The sequence below is a fragment of the Pelophylax lessonae genome (genome assembly GCF_965119305.1).
Source record: "Pelophylax lessonae genome assembly, chromosome: 3".
NCBI classification, from domain to species: Eukaryota; Metazoa; Chordata; class Amphibia; order Anura; family Ranidae; genus Pelophylax; species Pelophylax lessonae.
The window spans coordinates 249,167,858-249,191,418 of NC_138770.1; the positions used below are offsets into that span (position 1 = coordinate 249,167,858).

The 23,561-nt window shown below is 43.1% G+C and overlaps 1 protein-coding gene across 2 annotated transcripts in view; it reads left to right on the forward strand.

The window, feature by feature from the left end:
* MFSD1 (major facilitator superfamily domain containing 1) overlaps positions 1–23,561 on the forward strand; it is a 115,137-nt gene that overhangs the window by 46,445 nt on the left and 45,131 nt on the right. For both annotated transcript variants that reach the window (XM_082249882.1, XM_082249883.1), the window contains exons 10-15: positions 173–229; positions 309–465; positions 13,353–13,450; positions 14,280–14,392; positions 15,474–15,521; positions 17,654–17,714. In XM_082249882.1, the coding sequence (XP_082106008.1) occupies positions 173–229; positions 309–465; positions 13,353–13,450; positions 14,280–14,392; positions 15,474–15,521; positions 17,654–17,714 (534 nt within the window). The remainder of the gene's footprint in view (positions 1–172; positions 230–308; positions 466–13,352; positions 13,451–14,279; positions 14,393–15,473; positions 15,522–17,653; positions 17,715–23,561) is intronic.

The following is a 23,561-nucleotide window of genomic DNA, read 5'->3' on the forward strand; positions in this document are numbered from 1 at the left end:
CACAGTTCAGTCTGGATACATATATATCAATATTTCATACAATGTTTATAGATCTGGCTGGAAATATTTTTCTGCTCGCATAGCAAATGATTTTGGCCTGTGTATATAGAAGTATTTTATATTTTAAGAATGTATTTTAAAACTTGACTTTTAATTTCTTTTATTTATCTAGAGTTTTCTTCATTGAGAAATTTGAGTTCTCACCTCTGCAAGCAGGTGCAATAAACAGGTATGCTAATGGTTGAAAATGAAAATATTCGTATTGTGGTATTGCAGTATACATTTATCATGTTTATCTGCCTTTACAGTGTGGTCTACATAATCTCAGCACCGCTGTCACCTGTATTCGGATTTATGGTCGACCGGATTGGAAAGAACATAATCTGGGTCATGTGTGCTGTGGTGTGCACGCTTGCTGCTCACCTTATGTTGGCCTTTACCTTCTGGAATCCCTGGATAGCTATGGTAAGTGAGAGGATAGGTTTCTTTTGTGTTTTTTTTTTTTTTTTTTTCCCCTCTTTTCTTGCTTTATATTGTGTGCCATCTTGCTACAGCTGACTGTAGTAACAGTGGGAGGCTTAAGTCAGTGTTTAGCTACATAATTGGAAAGCTTTTTCAACTTGTTTGCAAATTGGTTAGGCAGAAGAAGACTGAATCCTTAACTTTGCAAATAGATTTTTTTTTTCCCCTGAAGTGTACAGAATTGAAAATGTCCACAATGTATAACAAATCAGATAAACTGAAGACACAGCCATGTCTACCAAATATTTTTTTCTAAAGCCCCGTACACACGTACCGATGGTCGGCATACAAATGTTCCTCTTTTCTCCCCGGGATGTCGGTGTCTGCTGAAAAGTGCAAAGACAGCACAAGGACAGCACAAGAATTTTGTCCGCCGACTGCAGAAGTGATGTCATGTAATGGTTAACTTTCCCTGTGTTTTCTATTTTCTGAGCATGCCCAGTCTTGCAAATCTGCGGTCTGTCGGCCGAATTGTGTACTGACAGGCGAACAATCGTCCGTTCTGGTGTCGGCATACAAAAATTTTCATGTTTGCAAGAAAGACTTTTGTCCGCGGATTGTGCGCAGACATCTGTCGGAGGCACCATACTAACACGCGTACAATCGGTAGATCCTTCGTCCACCGACGTTTGTATGCCGACGATCGGTACGTGTGTACGGGCCTTAACTGTGTGATGTGTGTGGCAACAAAAATATGATGGACATAGTTCTGTTACTATTATGCAGGGTTTCCTGCTGGTAACCTTTTTATTTAAAAAAAAAAAAAGATAAATGCAAATTTCACAGCTACTATTACTCCGCTCTTTCACAGGAATCCCAGAATGTAAATACTTGGGGCCCATTAAGACCTTTCAATAGTGGTATACTGCTGCAACGCAGCATGCATGTATTGGTATGTTAGGGTCTATTGAAAATGTATGGCACCACAACACACAGTGAGGTACACACACATTTACCCATCTACTAAGTGCCCATTATAGGAGGTCAGCTGGTTGAGAGGCAGTAACTTTGAGTGCTTGTTCACACGATGTCAGTTTAGCTGCATTTTGAGTACCGTATTTGCCGGCGTATAAGACGACTGGGCGTATAAGACGACCCCCAACTTTTCCAGTTAAAATATAGAGTATGCATAAAACAGTGCAAGTGGATTAAACTTTTACAAATTCACTCTAAAGCTGTAAGGAAGTATAAAACAATAAATCCATGGGAGCTGCCATGCTCTACAACCCCCCTCCTTGCATCCCAGTCCCCTCCACAGTACCCCTCCTTGTTTCCCAATCCCCTCCACAGTCACCCTCCTTGTATCCCAGTCTCTTCTACAGTTGTCCCCCCCCTTACTTGCACATTACTCCCTTTCACAGTGCCCTTTACAGCCCCCCCCCTTACCTTACACAGCAGATAGAGGATGCAGCATGTCCGAACATAAGGCAGGAAGTGTCCAACTTTCCATTTAACAGGCAGATTGGTTGCTAGGACCGCCCCTAGCAACAAAAAATCACAGGCTTTGTAACTTAGACAGCGGCAGAGGTAGGGGTGGGGGAGCCTGGATGGGAGTTCTGTTAGCTTAGGCAGTCTGTGTGGCAGCATAGCTGAAGTGCTCTCACTCCCCCACCGCATATTCTCCAGTTCGGCTCCAGCATCCGCCGTATAAGACGATACCCGGCGTATAAGACGACCCCCGACTTTTGAGAAGATTTTCCTGGGTTAAAAAGTCGTCTTATACGCCGGAAAATACGGTACCTGTCCCCCTGCATGTATATGTAATGAGCAAGGCACTAAGAAAATTGTTTTCTACGTGCTCTGTTCACACTATACATATGCAATGGTGTGCAGAAAACGGCAGGTCAGTGGACATTGTGGAAACAAACCCTTAAGACTTTACCTGGATGTTACCACGTGATACACTCGTGTCAAGATTAGCGTTAATTACTTTGCCTAAACGGCCTAATGTAAACATTTGATATTTGTTCCGCTTGAGCTTTTTGATACTTTAACAAAGATTGAGATGGAAGGAGACTGCACCACTTATTGGATTTATTGTCTTCACTGAATATACAGTTGTTCAAAATTATTCAACCCCCCAATGCTGTAAAGGGTTTTAGGGAATTTAGTGTACATTTGTAATTGTATTCAGAATTAAATCCTACATATGCAACTAAAATGACATCAATTGGTTTTGTAATACAGTAGTAAATGTTTCTTTTGTGAATTCTTCATTGACACAATTATTCAACCCCTTAAAGACTACCACTCTGAAGAACAGAGGTTCATTGAAGTGTTTTCAATCGGGTATTGAAAACACCTGTGGATGTCAGGGAGCAGCAATAAAGCCTAATAAGCACCAATTAGGCAGCTTTAAAATGACTGTGATACTCAGCTCCTTCTAGACATTTACTGGTGTGGTTACAAACATGGTGAAGTCAAGAGAATGGTCCAGGAAGACAAGAGAAGAGGTGATTACTCTTCACAGGAAGGGCAATGGCTATAAGAAGATTGCAAAGATGTTAAACATACCAGAGACACCATAGGAAGCATCATTCGCAAACTCAAGGCAAAGGGCACTGTTGAAACGCTACCTACCTGGTCTTGGCAGAAAGAAGATGCTGACTTCGACTGCTGTGCGCTACCTGAAGCGTAGAGTGGAGAAAAGTCCCCGTGTGACTGCTGAGGAATTGAGAAAAGATTTGTCAGATGTGGGTACTGAAGTTTCTGCTCAGACAATACGGCGCACACTGCGTAATGAAGGCCTCCATGCCAGAACTCCCAGGCGCACCCCCTTGCTGTCTCCAAAGAATAAGAAGAGTCGACTGCAGTATGCCAAAAGTCATGTGGACAAACCACAGAAGTTTTGGGATAGTGTTCTGTGGACTGATGAAACAAAATTAGAACTGTTTGGGCCCATGGATCAACGCTATGTTTGGAGGAGGAAGAACAAGGCCTATGAAGAAAAGAACACCTTGCCTACTGTGAAGCATGGCGGGGGGTCAATCATGCTTTGGGGCTGTTTTGCTTCTGCAGGTACAGGGAAGCTTCAGCGTGTGCAAGGTACCATGAATTCTCTTCAGTATCAGGAGATATTGGATGACAATGTGATGCAGTCCGTCACAAACCTGAGGCTTGGGAGACGTTGGATCTTTTAACAGGAAAATGATCCCAAGCATACCTCCAAGTCTACTAGAGCATGGTTGCAGATTAAAGGCTGGAACATTTTGGTGTGGCCATCAGTCACCAGACTTAAATCCAATTGAGAACCTCTGGTGGGACTTAAAGAAAGCAGTTGCAGTGCACAAGCCTAAGAATGTGACTGAACTGGAGGCTTTTGCCCATGACGAATGGGCGAAGATACCCGTAGATCGCTGCAAGACACTTGTGTCAAGCTATGCTTCACGTTTAAAAGCTGTTATAACTGTAAAAGGATGTTGTACTAAGTACTAAGATTGAATGTCACTTGGGGGTTGAATAAAACTGATAATGATGTGAGCAAAGAAAAGACATTTGTGGTTATTTCATTATAAATGTTATGTTATATTTGTCTGACCTACACGTGCCTCTTTCATCTAATTGTAAGCATTATGACTGAATGATCAAAATCAATGTGAAACTGGCCAAAACAATCAATTTCAGTGGGGGTTGAATAATTTTGAACACTACTGTAGTCTTAAATGATGACTTTTTATGCTGCTCATGTAATCCGTAATCATTAAAGCAGTATTAACCCAAAGCCAAAAATGTAATCTCTTGTAGCTTACCAATCATTCGATGTGGTGGCTGCATTCATTTTATTGTTTTTGTGGTTTTTTTTTTTTTTTCCTGTTTCACCTAGTGATCTGGTCACTAACATACCTGAAGGGGCACAACAGACATCGGCATTGTTAATCGGGGGGGTGTTGTACTAACACTAACAAACTGAAGCTAAACTCCAGTTTACACATTTATAAGCAGTTACAGCAAACCATTCCCTTTTCCTTTTGGGATAAAGCTGATCATTGTAAGCACCCCTGCCAGTGTTGAATTGTTTGCCTCATCCCTGTAACTGTTATACCTTCAAGTAAGCTTGTTCTTTTGAAAAACAGACCTACTGGCAATATAATGCTTGCATTTTGGTTTAATAATGCTTTAACTGCTATAAGCAGGCAGCTCAGGCATCCGTTTTTGTCAAGTCCTAATCCTTTCCCCAATACATAGGTTTCAGAAGGTCAGTTGTGAAAATCAGAATCCACTATGGATCTAGAGCAGCGGTGGTTAAATTTCTTGATATAGAATACCTCAAATGTGGCCCATCCCAATACACCCACTCTCAGCTATAGGCACTCAGTAATGTTACAAGCAATGTCAGAAGAAAGTTAACTCCACAGAGAGGTGGGTGCTGTGTCCTTTAATAAACATCAGAGAAATGGATTTTACGGTAAGTCAAAAATCCAATTTTTTTTCTCTTTCGTTTATATGATGGACACAGCTTCTGATTCTTCTTAACCATTAGTGTCACTAACGCTTGATGACGGAAAGCCCATGAGACGCTAAACACCCTAGTAGAGTGCTCCTTGACAGGGAAAGGAGGAACCTGACCCCTGGTGCAACAGTCAATGTATGTCTGATCCATCTGGAAATGGTCTCGGAAGAAACGGACAACCCTTTGTGAGGTCCGTCTGTGAGCACAAATAGAGAGTCTGACTTCCTAAAAGACTCCGTAGCTGTACACCCTAAGTGCCCAGACCACATCCAAGGCATGCAAGGCAATTTCCTTTGGATGTTTAGCCTGGGACACAGGGAAGGCAACACAATGTCTTCATTCAAATGACAGTCCAAGATCACCTGAGAAGGGAAGGACGGACATGGGCGAAGCACCACCATACCCTTGTGAATAAGGTCAACAGGATAACGTTGCCAGCCTCCGAGCAGAGGTGATAGCCACCAAAAAAGGCCACCTTCCGGGGCTGCGCAATCAGGGAAACCTCCCGAATATTTTCAAAGGGAGGGGTCTGTAGAGCTGGAGGCACCACATTAAGATCCCAGGGCGGCAACAGAGCCCGCACTGAAGGAACCAAATGTCGGACACTCTATAGTGAAGTACACACCAGGGATTGTGACAGCCAAAGCCGATACCTGGCCCTTGATGGTACTCAAGGCCAATTTCTGTTCAACCCCCCCCCCCCCTCCCTGTTAAAGGAAGGTTAAGATCCGATCCACGGAGGAGCGAGGATGAACCCCCAAGAGACACACACCATACAATGTATGTCTTCCACGTACGATGGTACACCTTCCTAGAAGTAGATTTCCTAGCTTTCAACAGCGTAGGAATCACTTATTCAGACAAACCTCCATCCTCCAGCACCTGGCGTTCAACAGCCAAGCCGCAAAGCCAGCGACTATAAAGCATGATGGAAGATCGGTCCTTGGGTCAGCCGATCCTCCCTGAGAGCCCCGCAAGGTGCACAGATGACCAGCGTACCCAATGGGCGTACCAAGACCGGCAAGGTCAGCCTGGATGGAATCCCTTCTGCTTTGATCCTGCACAGCTTAGAATGTCGGCTACTTATCGAACCACCAGGACACTACTTGTGCCCCCATGGTGATTGACCTAGACCATGGCATTGTCCAAATTAATTCGTACTTGACACCCCTGAAGATGAATTGTCCAGTGAGCCAGACAAAGGCTTATTGCTCAGAGTTCAGAACATTAATCGGCACTCTGGACTCGGCCAGAGACCAGACCCCTTGAGCACAAATGTGCTGAGGATTCCTCCCCACCCGGACAGGCTGGCATCCGTGGTGACAACCGTCCAGTACAAGGGGAGACAGGATTTTCCCTGTTGTGAAGTGCCAGAGAACGAAGCCACCTCTAGAGATTGGATCCTTGTCCCATTTCATCAGAATCTCTTTAGCAGCGATCTTGTGTGGAACTGTGCAAACAGACCACCTCGAGGGTGGACACCATCAGACCCAGCACCTGCATGTAAGCCCGGAGGGATGACCGTCTGCTGAACAGAAGCTGAATTGCCTCCTGCAATGTCTGGAGTTTTTCCCACAGGAAGAAACACTGGCTGAGGCCGAGTCCAGAATCAGACCTAGATAGTCCAGTTTTTATGGACAGAACCAAAGCAGACTCCTGAAGGATCAGAATCCAACTGAACTCCCTTAGAGTTCGCAGAGTAATCTTCAGTTGGCCATCAGAGCATTTGGAGTCTCGGCTCGTGGAAGATCATCCAGGTACCCCAGTACCCCAATCCCCCGTTGACTCAAACAATGCCAGCTCCGGGGCCAACACTTTTGTGAAGACCCGAGGAGTGGAGGCGAGACCAAAGGTCCATGCCACAAACCGATAATGCTCCTTGCCTGTGACATAATGGAGGAAGTGTTGGCGATGGCACATATTGGAATGAGCTGGCAGGTGTCCTTGATGTGAATAGAAGTGAGAAGAAATCCCCCTGATGTAGGGACACCACTACCGTGTGAATGGCCTCCATGCAGGACTTCTGTACTCGCACCAGCAGATTAGCTCCTTGAGGTCCAGAATTGGGACGTACGTTGCCTATCTTCCAGGGAACTGTAAAGAGGTTTTAGTAAAAACCTCTGAAAAACTTTCTGAAATCGGAACGATCAGGCCTTGAAGGAACAAGTCTTGCACTACCCCAAAGAGACCCGTAAGTGATCTGGGGACCCAATAAGGGTGTATCTGGCAACAACTGAGTCTTTTTCGGAAGTTAGACTCACAATTTGTCCTCACGGATAGACCTCGCAAAGGGCTGGCTCCCTCTGCTGCGACCATTTCCAGGTGGATCAGACAGACTGTGGTTTAGGCTTATTCTATTAAGGGGCAGGTTCCTCCTTTCCCTGTGAAGGCGCTCTCCACTCGGGCACTTGGTGCCTCCTGGACCTTCCGTCCTTAGGCTTCAGTGATGCAGGTTTGCAAAGTGGCCACTTGTTCGTCTGCACACATGAACACACGGGTATAGTGTAGTACCTGAGTATCTGGGAGTACCTATTACTGCCTGAGTATCTGGGAGTACCTATTACTGCCTGAGTATCTGGGAGTACCTATTACTGCCTGAGTGTCTGGGAGTACCTATTACTACCTGAGTGTCTGGGAGTACCTATTACTACCTGAGTGTCTGGGAGTACCTATTACTACCTGAGTGTCTGGGAGTACCTATTATTATTACTTCCTGAGTGCGACTGACCGGGCTGTGTGTCGGCGAGTGTTGTGCGACTGGCAGCCAGGAAATAGCCACATAGGATAGACTTAAATTACTGAATCCCCATTAGATTAGTAGGTACAATGCCCGGCGGGTGTGGAGATGCGACTCGGTGTACATCTTGTAATATGTATGCGTTCCTCAGACATGTGATCAAGGGCGAATACAAATGCGCAAAATGTAAGCACGTTGCTTCCCTGGAAGCTCAGGTCCTGAATCTAGGGAAGCAGCTGGCAACACTGAGACGAATGTCCATACCGGAGGAGAGCCGGGATCGTACCAGTCAGGTGCAGACAAGGGTCTGCACAGAGGTGGGCGGAGTATTGGAGGTGCAGGCATCAGAGCAGAGTAGAGGGGTGACAGTTAGGGGGGGTAGAAGGGGACAAGGCAAGGAGGCTGATCCTGAGCTGGAGCACCCCAATAAATTCGCCCCGTTGCGTGATGTTGGGGAAACCAGTCAGGGACCAGCATTGCTGGAGCAGAGTGACGCCCCTAGCTGCCAGGGGAAGAACTCCTCCAGTGAGGCTGGGAGAAAGGGAAAGGAAAGACAGGTTCTGGTGGTAGGGGACTCAATTATTCGAAGGACAGACAGTGTAATCTGTGACAAAGACCGTGTGTGCCGAACAGTCTGTTTGCCGGGCGCTCGGGTTCGGCACATTGCGGATCGGGTGGACAGATTATTGGGTGGGGCTGGGGAAGACCCTGCTGTCATGGTACACGTGGGTACCAATGACATAGGCAGAGGAAGATGGAGAGTCCTAAACGATTTCAGGGACTTAGGCGCTAAGTTGAGGAGTAGGACCTCCTAGGTAGTATTTTCCGAAATACTACCTGTACCTCGAGCCACACCAGAGAGGCAGCGGGAGATTAGGGAAGTTAACGAGTGGCTGAGGAGCTGGTGTAGTAAGGAGGGTTTCGGGTTCCTGGAGAACTGGGCCGACTTCTCAGTCGGTCACCGGCTCTTTGGTAGGGACGGATTGCACCTAAATGGGGTGGGTGCAGCCGTACTGGGTGAGAGGATGGCCACAAAGTTAGAGGGGCTTTTAAACTAGGGAATGGGGAGGAGGGTACAGATGTAGAATTAGCCAGTGGAAAGCAAGTTTCAGAGGGCAGAAATGGGGGCATTAGCGGTAGGGTGTTTGGAGCTCCTATACCCAGGGTGGGTATGGGGAAAAATCACAAGAGCAGCCTAAAAACATCAAATGAGGATATTTGTAACCGGTCAAAATTACGAGGTTTGTATACCAATGCCAGAAGCCTGGCCAACAAGATGGGAGAGCTGGAGCTGCTGATGTTTGAGGAGGACTTAGATTTTGTGGGGATAACAGACTTGGTTTGACAGCTCTCATGACTGGATGGTGACCATTCAGGGGTATTCCCTTTATCGCAGAGATAGAGAAGGTAAAAAAGGGGGAGGGGTATGTTTGTATATTAAGAACAGTATACAGGTAAATATGAGGGATGATATTAATGGAGCTAAGGACGAGGCAGAATCCCTATGGGTAGAGCTTCAAAGGGAAGGCACGGTGGGGAAGGTAATATTGGGCGTATGCTATAGGCCCCCCCCACCAGAGGGAGGAGGGGGGAGGTGGACATCATTTTACAGATAGGATTGGCAGCAAGGATGGGAAATGTCATTATAATGGGGGACTTTAATTATCCTGATATAGACTGGGCAGAAGGAACCTCGCATTCAGCCAAGGCTCGGCAGTTCCTAAATGTTTTGCAGGACAATTTCATGGGTCAGATGGTGAATGCACCGACAAGAAACAATGCGGTACTTGACCTACTGATTACGAACAATGCAGACCTGCTCACGGATATAGAAATGCAGGAGAACTTAGGAAACAGTGACCATAGGTCAATAAGTTACAGTATTAATTACAGTAATAGGAAGCACAAGGGTAATATTAAGACGCTGAATTTCCCAAAACTGCGCTCACTGCTAGAAAATATCAATTGGGATAGAACCCTGGGAACAAAGAACACGGAAGAAAAATGGGAGTGCTTCAAGAGCATGCTTAACAAAGGGATTGACCAGTGCATTCCAAAGGGAAATACATTTAAAAGCGCAAAATTAAACCCTGGGTGGCTAAACTCCAACATAAAAATGTATATTAGTGCTAAAGAAAAGGCCTTCAAAAAATACAAGACTGAGGGGTCATTGGCAGCATTTAAGCATTACAAAGAGTGTAATAAGAAATGTAAAGATGAAATCAGGGCGGCTAAAATAGAACACGAGAGACATATAGCGGAGGAGAGTAAAAAGAACCCCAAGAAGTTTTTTAAGTATATAAACAGTAAGAAAGCGAGGCCAGAACACATTGGCCCCATAAAAGATGACAAAGGAAATATGGCCACTGAGGACAGAGAAAAGGCGGAAGTGTTAAATAATTTCTTCTCTTCAGTCTTCACAAAAGAATCGGGGGCTACACAAACCTAGCTTGTAAGGCCGAACTAAACAACACACCTCAGGAAATACCGCCATGGCTAACAGAAGATGGACTTAAAACTAAACTAGAGAAACTTAACATAAATAAATCACCGGGACCGGATGGCTTGCACCCAAGGGTTCTGAAAGAGCTCAGCCAGGTGATTGCCAGACCATTATTCTTGATCTTTAAGGATAGTTTACAGACGGGTATGGTGCCAGCTGATTGAAAAAAAGCCAACGTGGTACCAATATTTAAAAAGGGGCCGAGATATATCCCGGGTAACTATAGGCCGGTCAGCCTAACATCTGTAGTCTGCAAGATTTTGGAGGGGATGTTAAGGGACCACATACAAGACTTTAGTAATGAAAACTGTATTAGTAGTAATCAGCATGGATTCATGAAAAATCGTTCTTGCCAAACCAATCTATTAACCTTCTACGATGAAGTGAGCTGCCACCTAGATAAAGGGGAAGGCCTGTGGATGTAGTGTATCTGGACTTTGCAAAGGCCTTTGACACCGTTCCCCACAAACGCTTACTGTACAAACTAAGGAAGGTAGGTATGGACCATAGGGTGAGTACCTGGATAGAGAACTGGCTCCAGGGGAGAGTCCAGAGGGTGGTGATTAATGGGGAGTACTCGGATTGGGCGGGTGTGGAAAGTGGGGTCCCCCAGGGTTCTGTCCTGGGACCAATCCTGTTTAATTTATTCATAAATGATCTAGAGGAGGGGATATCTAGTACAATCTCAGTATTTGCGGATGATACTAAACTAAGCATGCCAATATCTTCTATGCAGGATGTGGAAACCTTACAAGCGGACCTGAACAAAATAACGGGGTGGGCAACTACATGGCAGATGAGGTTTAATGTTGAAAAATGTAAAGTAATGCACTTGGGGGCCAGAAACCAGAAAGCAAGCTACTCACTAGGGGGGGAACCTCTGGGTGAGTCTAGGATGAAAAAGGACCTGGGGGTACTGTTAGACAACAGGCTTGGCAGTAGCATGCAATGCCAAGCCGCTGCAAGCAAAGCCAACAGAATAATGGGATGTATAAAAAAGGGGATTCACTCCAGAAATAAAGAGATTATTCTCCCGCTCTACAAGACTCTGGTCCGGCCACATCTGGAGTATTCCGTCCAGTTCTGGGCACCGGTCCTCAGGAAGGATGTGCTGGAATTGGAAAGAGTCCAGAGAAGGGCAACAAAAATAATTAGGGGAATGGAGGACATCTGCTATGAGGAAAGACTACAAGCTACAGGAAAGGCGGTTTAACCTTAAAATGCGTAAGGGGTTCTTCACTGTAAGGATGTGGAATTCTCTTCCACAAGCAGTCGTATCAGCTGGGAGCATTGATAGTTTCAAAAAACTATTAGATGGGCACCTTGGAGAGCACAACATACAGGGGTACACAATGTACGGTTAAAAGCAAACACACACAAACACACAACATAGGTTGAACTGGATGGACTGATGTCTTTTTTCAACCTCACTAACTATGTAACTATGTAACACACATTCACAAAGTTTTATAAAGTGGATGTGTTGACATCTGCCGATGCTTCCTTTGGCCACAAAGTTTTGCAGTTTAGAGGACTTGTCCTCATTGAGGGTGTTTTTTTTTTTTTTTTTTTTTTCCATGTGAGCACCAGTTGTTGACATTTGAGCTCCAAGTTACCTGGTTGGCTAGGTTCAACTTTGGGGAAGTTGTTTTGTTCTGCTCATGTTTGACACTGCTTTGGGAAGTCCCTACGGTCAAGAAGATGAAGTGCTGTGTCCGTCAATGAATGAAAGAGAAAATGGGATTTTTGACTTTGCGTTTCTCTAATGTTCATTAACCGCTTGCCGACTGCGCACAGTATATTTACTGCGGCAGTCGGCCCCGGCCAGGCAGAGTGACGTAGGTCTACGTCGCTCGCCTGTCACTCCTTCCAGAGCCAATAGCGGGCGGGCGCGCGCCCGCCGAGGCGCGCGCCCGCCTCGGCTCGTTCACGGAGGAGTGCGGGAGTGTGACTGGCGGACCCGATGTCCGCCGGTCACACTACGATCGCCGCTACAGCGGGAGAAAGACAGAGCGGCTTGTGTAAACAAGCCACCTGTCAGTTCTCCCTGTGTAAAAGTGAAGATCAAACAGTTCTACTATGTAGAACTGTTGATCTTTGTTTTTACACTAGTAGACATGTCCCTACACAGTTAGAATCACGCCCCTAGGACACACTTAACCCCTCCCTGTCCAATACTGTTAACCCCTTCCCTGCCAGTGTCATTTTTGCAGTAACAGTGCATATATATAGCACTGATTACTGCAGTAATGTCACTGGTACCCCCAAAAGTGTCAAAAATGTCAGTCAAGGGTCCGATCTGTCCGCCGCAATGTCGCAGTACCGCAAAAAAAATCGCAGATCGCCGCCATTACTCGTTAAAAAAAAAAACACCAAAAATGACAAAAATCTTTCCCTTTGTTAGTAAACGCGATAACTTTTGCGCAAACCAATCAAAATACGCTTTTTGCGATTTTTTTTTTTTTACCAAACATAGGTAGCGTAAAACAAATTGGCCGAAAATTTTAAAAAATTTTGATTTTTACATTTTTTTTTGGGGGGAATTTCATATAAAAAAAAGTGAAAAATATTGTTGTTTTTGCAAAAATGACGCTCTTTTTTTGTTTATAGCGCGTGATCAAAAAATCGCACAGGTGATCAAATACCACCAAAAGAAAGCTCTGTTTGTGGGAAAAAAAGGACGTGAAATTCGTTTAGGTACAGCGTCGCACGACCGCGCGATTGTCCGTTAAAGTCACGCAGTAAAAAATCGCAAAATAACCCCTGGTCTTTTAGCAGGAAAATCCTCCGGTGGTAAAGTGGTTAACGGAAACGGCACCCGTCACTCTATGGAGTTGGGTTTGTTTCTTCTGACACTGCTTGTTACAAAACTGAAGATCTATAGCAGAAAGTGAGAGTATACTCCCAGGGACTGCCCCATAGGCGTGCTCAAGCTCTTTTTCTGCCTAGTATAACTTTATGCTCAAGAAGATGAAGTGCTGTGTCTGTCAATGAATATCAGAGAAATGGATTTTATAAAATGGATTTTATGTAAGTCAAAAATACATTTCTAATATTGTAAAATCTGTCATCTGAGCTTATTAAAGGAAAGATCTGCTTTGGGAGTCTATTGCCTTTCTGAAATATGCTTGTTTTTCCAGAGCTTACTGGGCGTTTCCTATTCTCTTTTGGCCTGTGCCTTGTGGCCTATGGTGGCATTTGTGGTTCCTGAACACCAGCTGGGTACTGCTTATGGATTGTAAGTGATTTTTTTTCCTTCTATGTTTTGTGCAAATATCTTGTTTACTTACAGGCCACGTAGGGGCTATAGTCATTTAGAGACCTTAATTGATATTTGAGAATTAAGCCATTAAATCTGACTTGAAGCCACTCCTTGACTTGGGTTGTTTACTAGTTCTGAGGCAGTGAAACTAATCTTATTCATATATATAACCACTGTCGCTGCCAACATTTTTAAAGCCATTTTGTGAGTTGTAAAGGCAGAAGGTTTTTTTTTTTTCTTAATGCATTCAGTGTGAAGCAGTCTCCCCAGCACCCCCACTACTTAACTGAGCCCCATCTCTGTGCACAAGTCCCTGGTCCGCCTGGGACTCTCCCTCCTGATTGGCTGAGACACAGTCAGGAGGCGAGGTCGAACCTCAGCTCCGTGTCTGAATGGACACATGGAGCTATAACTCTGCTCGGGTGCCCCATAGCAAGCTGGTTGCTGTGGGGTCACTTGACAGGAGGGGGGGCTAAGAGCAACTAAAAGGGGTCCAAGAAGAGGAGGATCCAGGCTGCTCTGTGCAAAACCACTGCACAGGGCAGGTAAGTATAACATGTAAAGGTTTTTCTTTTTTTTTTTTTTTTTTTTTCTTTTTTAAATCGCTTTAATACACTGAAGCACCACAAGATCCTTTTGGGAAAAAACATATTGGTTACTTGTACCAGTAGTTAAAAAAGTTGGGTTTGATAGTCTTAAGTTGTAATATAAATCTGTACCTTTTATGGTAGTAAATAGTTTTTCATCTAGATTTACAAATCTTCAGGTGTCCTGTTTTTACCTCTGACCTCCTTTTTTCACGCAGCATGCAATCCATCCAGAACCTTGGTCTGGCTATTATTGCCATTGTTGCTGGTGTCATCCTCGATTCCCGTGGCTACCTATTCCTTGAAGTCTTTTTCAGTGCTTGCATTTGCTGTAAGTTTCTTTTTGTCCTCCACATTTTTTTCTTATCTGATAGTTTTTGATGAGAATGTTTTGAGAATAGTTGTCTGCTGCGAGTTTGTTATATGCAAAGAGAAACAGTAATGCAGTAAAACCTAAAGCATACTTTGGGATAAGAAAGCATGTAATAGATTAAATCTATTTGCACTATGTTACTATAGTATGTTACATACATTGAGGGGAATTTACAAAGGCTACAGTAGATGGAATCTGGCACAGTTGTACATCGCAACCAATCAGCTACTAGCTTTCATTTTCAAAGCTTAACTTTTCCTGCCTGTGTTATAGCCGAAAGACATCCTACAGCCTATTCAAAATGGAAGGGTTGGTAAAACAAGGATTTCGGGTACACTATATTAATAAAAACACTTTTTATTAAGATTCAAAAATAAAATCACAAAACTCATAACAGACATGTGTTAAATACTAAGAAGGGCCTCTGATAGGTCCATAAGGTAATGTATAAAATCACAATTCTCATACAGAATAATATAATATAAGAGTATATTGACAATATAAAGCAGTCAAAGAATACTTCACATCAGGAGATTCCTGCGGTTGGATACCCGAAAAGCCGAGGTGCTGATGTTTTATCATAGATTCACCATAATTTGTTCAGCATTGGCTCAACATGTTTCGCTTTACTTCAGAAAGCTTCTTCTGGAGCTATTACTAGAATTTTCAGTATATTCTGTATATTGTATATTGAAACGCAAGTCTCAACATCCTTGATAGGTAACGAGGAGAATTATTGTGGGCTTATGGAAGGCTCATATTTAAACATGTTTTCATCTAAGATTCACACATACTGGGTTCAATTTGAAAAATGTGCGAATCTTGCATGAAAAGATTTCTGAATAGACCTGTCAGGAAGCCTCTAAAATATGTTGATTGTTGGATTTACATGGTTAAAGGTGTAAGTGGTTGTCAAGTTGGCAACTGGCATATGTGTTGTGTCAGGTCCCCCACCCCTGTACAGACCGGTGCTTAAAACAAAGCAATTTAATTTGTTTATTCCTCTGATACAGAACTATTTTTTTTCTTTTTTTTGTAGTGGCGATTATAGCAGTTGTTATGCTGTATTTTGTGAACCTACTTGGTGGTAAGTAAGCATTGTCCTTCTGTGTATGTATGTATGTATGTATGTATGTGTGTGTATGTGTGTGTGTGTGTATATATGTGTATATATGTGTGTGTGTGTATGTATATATATATAATATATATATATATATATATATATATATATATATATATATATATATATATATATATATATATATATATATATATATATATATATACAGTATATATATAATATACACTTCTCAAAAGAATTTAAGCAACACTTTAAAAATACATCAGATCTCAATGGGGAAAAATATCATGCTTGATATCTATACTGATATGGACTGGGTAATGTGTTAGGAATGAAAGGATGCCACATCGTTTGATGGAAATGAGAATTAACCTACAGAGGGGTGAACTCAGACACCCCCAAAAATCGAAGAGAAAAAGTGATGTAGGAGGCTACTCCATTTTGCTGAAATTTAATTGCAGCAACTCAAAATTATACTCCGTAGTTTGTATGGCCTCCACGTGCTTGTATGCATGCTTGACAACGTCGGGACATGCTCCTAATGAGGGGACGGATGGGGTCCTGTGGTATTTCCTCCCAGATCTGGACCAGGGTATCACTGAGCTTCTGAACAGACTGAGGTGCAACCTGGTGGCGTCGGATGGACCAAAACATTATGTCCCGGAGGTGTTCTATTGGATTTAGATCAGGCTAGTGTGGGGGCAATTCAATGGGATCAATTCCTTCATTTTCTAGGAACTGGATGCATACTCTCGCCACATAAGACCGGGCATTGTCATGCACCAGGAGGAACCCAGGACCCACTGCACCAGCACAGGGTTTCACAATGGGTTCAAGGATTTCATCCCAATTACGAAAGGCAGTCAGGGTGACATTGTCTAGCCTGTAGAGGTCTGTGTGTCCCTCCATGGATATGCCTTCCTAGACCATCACTGACCCACTACCAAACCTGTTCTTGCTGAACGATGTTACAGGCAGCATAACGTTCTCCACAGCTTCTCCAGACCCTTTCACATCTGTCACATGTGCTCAGGGTGAACATTCTGTTATCTGTGAGAAGTACAGGGCACCTGGTGGTCAATGGCAAATGCCAGTCGAGCTCCACAGTGCCGGGTAGTGAGCACAGAGCCCACTAGAGGAGGTCGGGCCCTCAGGCCACCATCATGAAGTCTGTTTCTGTTTTGGTCAGAGACATTCACACCAGTGGCCTGCTGGAGGTCATTTTGTAGGGCTCTGGCAGTGCTCATCCTGTTCCTCCGTGCACAAAGAAACAGATACCAGTCCTGCTGATGGGTTTAAGACCTTCTAAGACCCTGTCTAGCTCTCCTAGAGAAACTGCCTGTCTCTTGGAATCTCATCCTTGCTCTTGAGACTGTGCTGGGTGGCACCGCAAACCTTCTGGTAATGGCACATATTGATGTGCCATTCTAGAGGAGTTGGACTATCTGTGCAACCTCTATAGGGTCGAGGTATCACCTCATGCTACCAGTGACACTGACCCTAACCAAATGCAAAACTAGTGAAAAACAGTCAGAAAAAAGGAGTAGGGAAAACAATTTTAGTGGCCTCCACCTGTAAAACTATTCCTGTTTTGGGGGTTGTCATGTTGCTTATCTATTGTGCCTGTTAATTTCATTAACACCAAAGCAGCTGAAACTGATTAACAACCCCTTCTGCTCCTTAACTGACCAGATCAATATCCCAGGAGTTTAATTGACTTGATGCTGTACTCTGATCAAAAAGTGTTCCTTTAATTTGTTTTGAGGTTTGTGTGTGTGTGTGTGTGTGTGTGTGTGTGTGTGTGTGTGTGTGTATATATATATATGTGTGTATATATATATATATGTGTGTGTATATATATATATATGTGTGTATATATATATATATGTGTGTATATATATATATATATATATATATATATATATATATATATATATATATATATATGTATGTGTGTGTGTGTGTGTGTTTCTTTTATAAAGGATTCAGAAGTAAAAGGGAGTTACCCATTGTACAAATTTCTGTTTTTATTTATTTTTAACTATACTGGAAGTATAACTTGAGAATAGATCGTGGAATATGGGCATCTTGGGTTTTTTTTCTTCAGAATGTAAAACTTCTTTTTTTTTTTTTTGTAGGTGGCGATCTTAATTTATCTACATGGGAGAGGGAAAGACTGCAGAAACAGGCTGCCATTGAGTAAGTGCTCATTTCTTTGATATATTTCCTGCTTTTTATGTTGTAGCTGTCAAGAGGTAGAAATGTCTGTGCCTGTGGTGGCTGCTGCTTCTGCATAGCTATCGTGTGCGCTACACCACATACTGCTAATTGTTTTAGGCGTTCTTAATTATAACCTCTTAGGCATTCTTAATTATAACCTATCTTAAAGCGAAATTCCAGCCAAAACATCTTGTTTCCTTTTAGAATGAAGAATGAACATAATCAATTTGGTTTTTATTGCTGTTTTAGGGTGTATTTTTCATTGCATCCTGTTCCAAAAGGTCTCTCTCCAATGGACACGCAACGACTTTATTTTTATTTTTTTTACCGATGGAGTATGGAAAGCTTAGAATTTGGTCTTTTTTCCTGCAGTAGGGAGAAGTTTTGACTGGAGTTTTACTTTTAAATGCTATCATTAATGCTTTATGCGTATTAAATAGGATACAAGCATTACTGTAAAAGTGTTTTTTTTTTTTTTTTTTTATTAGTTTTTAGTTTTTTTTTGGTGTGCATCTCTATATCCCCAACAAAGTACATAGAAAAAATCAGTAAAACAGAACAAATGGAAAGGTTGGGAGAAAGGAAGTACTACTTTGGGGGGGCGAGGTATAAAAGTTGTGTTAGCCATAAGGTAGTTCTAACTGTCAACTATAATTACCATACTTTGAGATTACAAGCTTGGATGAAAAAAAACTGCCTAGTGTTAGTGAAGTGATTCCAGAGCTAAAAACCAAAAGTTGGGGAAAGACCCAGATGGGGTAGTTGAAAATGAGGGGTAGAATGATGGCAAGCTAAAAGAGAAAAATAAAAAGGTAAAGGGTGGGGAGGGAGGACATTAGTGGGATAAAGAGGGATTGTGTGGGTAGGAATAGCGATCAAAGAAAGGACTCCCCATATCTAGCTTTGTGCGTTTTTTGGTAATTGGCAATTCACAGGGGAGCCCCCATCCTGAGCAGTCTAAGATCGAAGAGCTTGTTGATCACCCTTTGTCAGGCCATTACACTTTAGAATTCTGGAGGAGTTTTTTTGTATATCCAACAGGCCCAGTCTGAAGTATATTTGTATACTCTTGTCTTGGACTATATGAAAAAGTGCCTCCGTTTCCACCATATATGTCTATGGCGCATTTAGCACTTCATAAGAACAGAATTAGAAGCTACCCTTGCTTTTTATGCCTCACACACACTGGAAATTATCAAAACCGAAGCTGTAGGAGTTTTTAGCTTTTTTTTTTTTCTTTAGCTAAACTATACTCCCCACAGAGCTTATGGCTCAAAAACATTGATAAGTGTCGAATAGCCACGTTTTTTGGCATTTTTCAGCTTTTATTAGCGTTAGAGCTTTTTTACAGGCTAAACACTCCTCTCAAAAACATTAGTTCTGATAACAGCCTATATGTGCATGGACACATAGGATAATGTGCTGGGGAGTTTACTGGCTGCAGAAAAAAAATGGCTGATGCCAAAAAACAGCAGTTGTACAAACGCCCAGTGTGCATGAGGCCTTAAAAGTGTGCCTTTCACTTTTTTTGGTGGTATTATATTGGTTGCTGATTTGTTGCAGACAGCTACAAGCCTATACAGTGTAATCTCATCAATCTCATTATCAGGCCTGTAGTTGTCTAGCCGGTCTTTTGGAACCGGCATTGTTTTGGGCCATTTAGGGCTCTTGGCAACTTTAAAATGTTTTGTGGTAACCGCATTATATCGGTGTCTTTTAGGACCATGTATTGTGCTGTGGGGACCTGAACGGTGATTTCCAGTTTTTTTTTTTTTTTTGCTTGTTTTGTTGAAAAAAATGTTTAGCTACGCAAGCATTGTCATGTAAATTTGTGAACATTCCTAATAATACAATCTTTAGCACTAGAGTCAACCTCTGGGTAAAACTTAACCACTTAAGCCCCGGAAGATTTTACCCCCTTCCTGACCAGGGTTTTTTTTTTTAATATTTTTTTTTTTTAACTGCTTGACTTTAACGGACAATTGCGCGGTCGTGCGACGCTGTACCTAAACGAATTTGACGTCCTTTTTTTTTTTTTCCCCCACAAACAGAGCTTTCTTTTGGTGGTATTTGATCACCTGTGCGATTTTTTTTTTTTTTTTTTATCATGCGCTATAAACCAAAAAATGCATCAATTTTGCAAAAATAACAATATTTTCACATTTTTTTTATATGAAATTCCCAAAAAAAAAAGTAAAAATCAAAATTTTTTAACATTTTCGGCCAATTTGTTTTATGCTACATATGTTTGGTAAAAAAAAATCGCAAAAAGCGTATTTTGATTGGTTTGCGCAAAAGTTATCGCGTTTACTAACACAGAGAAAGATTTTTGTCATTTTTGGTGTGTTTTTTAACGCGTAATGGCGGCGATCTGCGTTTTTTTTTTTTTTTTTTTGCGGGACTGCGACATTGCGGCGGACACATCGGACCCTTGACTGACATTTTTTGACACTTTTGGGGTTACCAGTGACATTACTACAGTAATCAGTGCTATTACATATGCACTGTTACTGTAAAAATGACACTGGCAGGGAAGGGGTTAACTGTATTGGAGAGGGAGGGGTTAAGTGTGTTCTAGGGGCGTGTTTCTAACTGTGATGGGACATGGCTACTAGTGTAAAAACAGAGATCAACGGTCCTACATAGTAGAACCGTCTGATCTCCATTTTTACACAGGGGAGAATGACAGGCGGCTTGTATACATTAGCCGCCTGCCTTTCTCCCTTCCCGGCGAACGATCGCGAGTGACCGGCGGACATCGGGTCCCCCGGTCACACGCACTGACTTGTTAGGGAACGGGGCGGGGGCGCGCCCGCTATTGGCTCACAAGTCACTTTGCCTGGCCAGGGCTGACCGCCGCAGTATATATACTTGCGGCGGTCGGCAAGTGGTTAAAGCTGAACCTGCTGTAAAAGCTAAATATGCAGTTTTAAAAGTATGTGTGTGCATATGTATGTATGTATGTATGTATGTATGTATGTATGTGTGTGTATATATATATATATATATATATATATATATATATATATATATATATATATATATATATATATATATATATATATATATATATATATATATATATTATATATATATATTAGTGTGTGTGTATATATATATATATATATATATATATATATATATATATATATATATATATATATATATATAGTATATAACACACACTTCAAACTGCATCAAATAGTGGGCGTGGTCAAATTTCACTAACAGTGATAGGGTTTTAAAGAGGCATTATGTACCGAGTGCAGAGTTCAGGGGGTTTACAAATAGTGTGCAGAGTTTGGGGGTGCGTTACTTCCCTGCACACTGTAGTTGGCTCTGCCTCTCTCACTTGCAGGGAGATCATTTACTGGGGTTGTCAGCCAAAGGTGGTTGCTCCACCAAGTTCCAGCTGAAAAAAAGCAGTGTGTGTGTGTGTGTATAGATAGATATATGATGCATGTAAACAGTGGCCACAATGGCCGTTGTTTTGTACAGGATGTAAATCTGGCCACGGTTTCCACGCACTGTGTGCATGTGGATATCCCCCCAGCAATGATGAATGGGCCTCAATACTGCATATAATGTCAGTGCAACTTTTCTGCAGACATGGTGATGTAGCCACAGGGTGTATGTACAATAATATTTAAAAGGAAAAAAAATTACATTCTTTAAGTAGTAAAGCCATCTTTCTGTCCCCATCTTGTTGCTGATACTAACACAATTACATGTACCTACACCAGTTTTATATGAAAATACTTTTCAAGAGAACCTTTTTTTTTTTCTTTTTTTTTAACCAAGACAGCAACTTTCAAAAAACTGACATTGTATAGACATTGTGCCGTCACTGTTCTGTTCCGCTAATATATTGCAGAATGGGCATGCTTTTAATCAAGATTAAGCCAAGGTAGCTCGAAGTCTGCATGTGATTCTGCAGAAAGGTATGTTAACAACAACTTGTATAAAATGGAGCGCAAAGCTTTTGAAGGTTTACGTTTCATTCATTCATTCATTGATTGACACAGCTCCAGATCTTCTTGACCGATGGGTTATACTGCCCCCTACAGGAGTAGTACACTAGCTAGGAAAAATCTTTACCACGCCTATGGGACAGTCCCAGGGGATCCACTTCTTGCTATATGCACTTTTTTTTTTTTTTTTTTTTTTTTCCGCCTAGTCAGGAGTAAGGACCTAGTTCTTGCTGCGATCTCTGGTCCTAGCATTTTTTTCCTTTTTTAAATGGAATTTTCTCTTACGTCCTGACAGTCGCAGCCTGTTCAGTATTCCGTCACAAGTGGATAATGGGCCCTCTCTGCAGGAGCAGGCTAGGTAGTTAAAAAGGTTAACAATAAAAGCTTTACACACAACACACCTCTAGGGGGCTGTCCCCCAGGCATTACCCATCAGCCTCTAGGTGCTGCTCTTCAGTTTCTTGCTGCCTAGCGTCAGGAGTAGGTCTAGATTTCCCAGCTGGGACCTATGTCTCAGTTTTTTTGTCTTTTTTCTTTGAAAAAAGTTTTTTCTTTTCTCTCACTCACTATCAGTAGTTAGTCAGGGGGATCGCCTGGAGGACTACAAGCATCAGCAGAGCTGGGCCTCACACTGGATAATATAGATCCTTACGGTGTCCCAGACTGCCACCGAGCCTCCAGCAGGTTATTGGCACGCCCAGGCCTCGCCACGAGGGTGCCACTATGGACGTGGACCAGCCTGCGGAGAACACCATCTTCGCCGGGATGTCTCAACTCCGGAACGCCCTGTGTTGCTAGCATCCCTTCCTGGCTGACGGCACCCCCACTCAGGGTGGGAGGTGTTTCGTATTGGAGCGGAGCCTGCGGTCCATGGTATGGTGAGTGGTGCTACCCCCGTGTCCCTGGGACAGTTGTCATGTGGGGGTGTTATGTGGACCGACTCCTGGGGAAGGCAGAAATAACGGTCTCTGTAGTGTCCCCTGCCCTGGCCGTTTTGGCCGCCCCTACCTCCCTGCCCCCCCTGGGGGGGCTATGCGCTGAACGCGCTGCTCAAAAGCCTGAATGGTGGATGTGGTGGCTTGTTACATGTCTTGGGATGGCCAGTTTCCTGTGTTTGTGCTGACTTGGGTTTGTGCGATCGGCCGCCATTTTGGGCGAGGGCAGGCTTCTGGCTTCCTTGTGTGGGTAGCAATCATTTTCTGACCCTTTTGGCGCTGGTTCAAGCACAATCTTTACTATGGGGGGGCCGCTTAGTAAGGGCGGCGACCATTTTGCCGAGTGCTTCCTCCCATTGTTGTAGGCATCCATTATATTGTGGCTCAGGGCATAGCCTTGGCCTCTAGTGCATGAGGTCACTTCCTTTTCACTTATTCCTTCACTGCAACAGCGCGTGTGAGGTCTGGCAAGTACACTGTGGGGCTGATTTTTTTTGTTTTTCGGGCATTTTCCCTGCAAACTGTACTTTCTCGGTTGCTATATCAGTTTTAAAGGGCTCTCCACCGGCGGTACAGATTTTTGCGGAGTGGGCCGCAGGAACCACCGATTTTTAAAGGGCCAGTGTCCAAAAAACATTTTTTTCTCTTACGTCCGACGTCGCCGCCTCCTCTAAGTCATCACTGATTGGTATTGTCATCTGCTCCGCAGGAGTAGCTAGGCATATAGACTTAGTTAAAAACAAAAGGCATTTGCATGTACACACCCCTGGGGGCTGTCCCATCTGGTCAATACCCCCCTGCAGTGACCACTCCCAACTCAGTTTTAATTTGCCTAGCGTCAGGAGTAGTTAGGCTTCCCTGTGCTGGGGCTTCAGTCTCAGCCTATATTATTTTTATTTGATTTTCTTTGAAAATGTCAG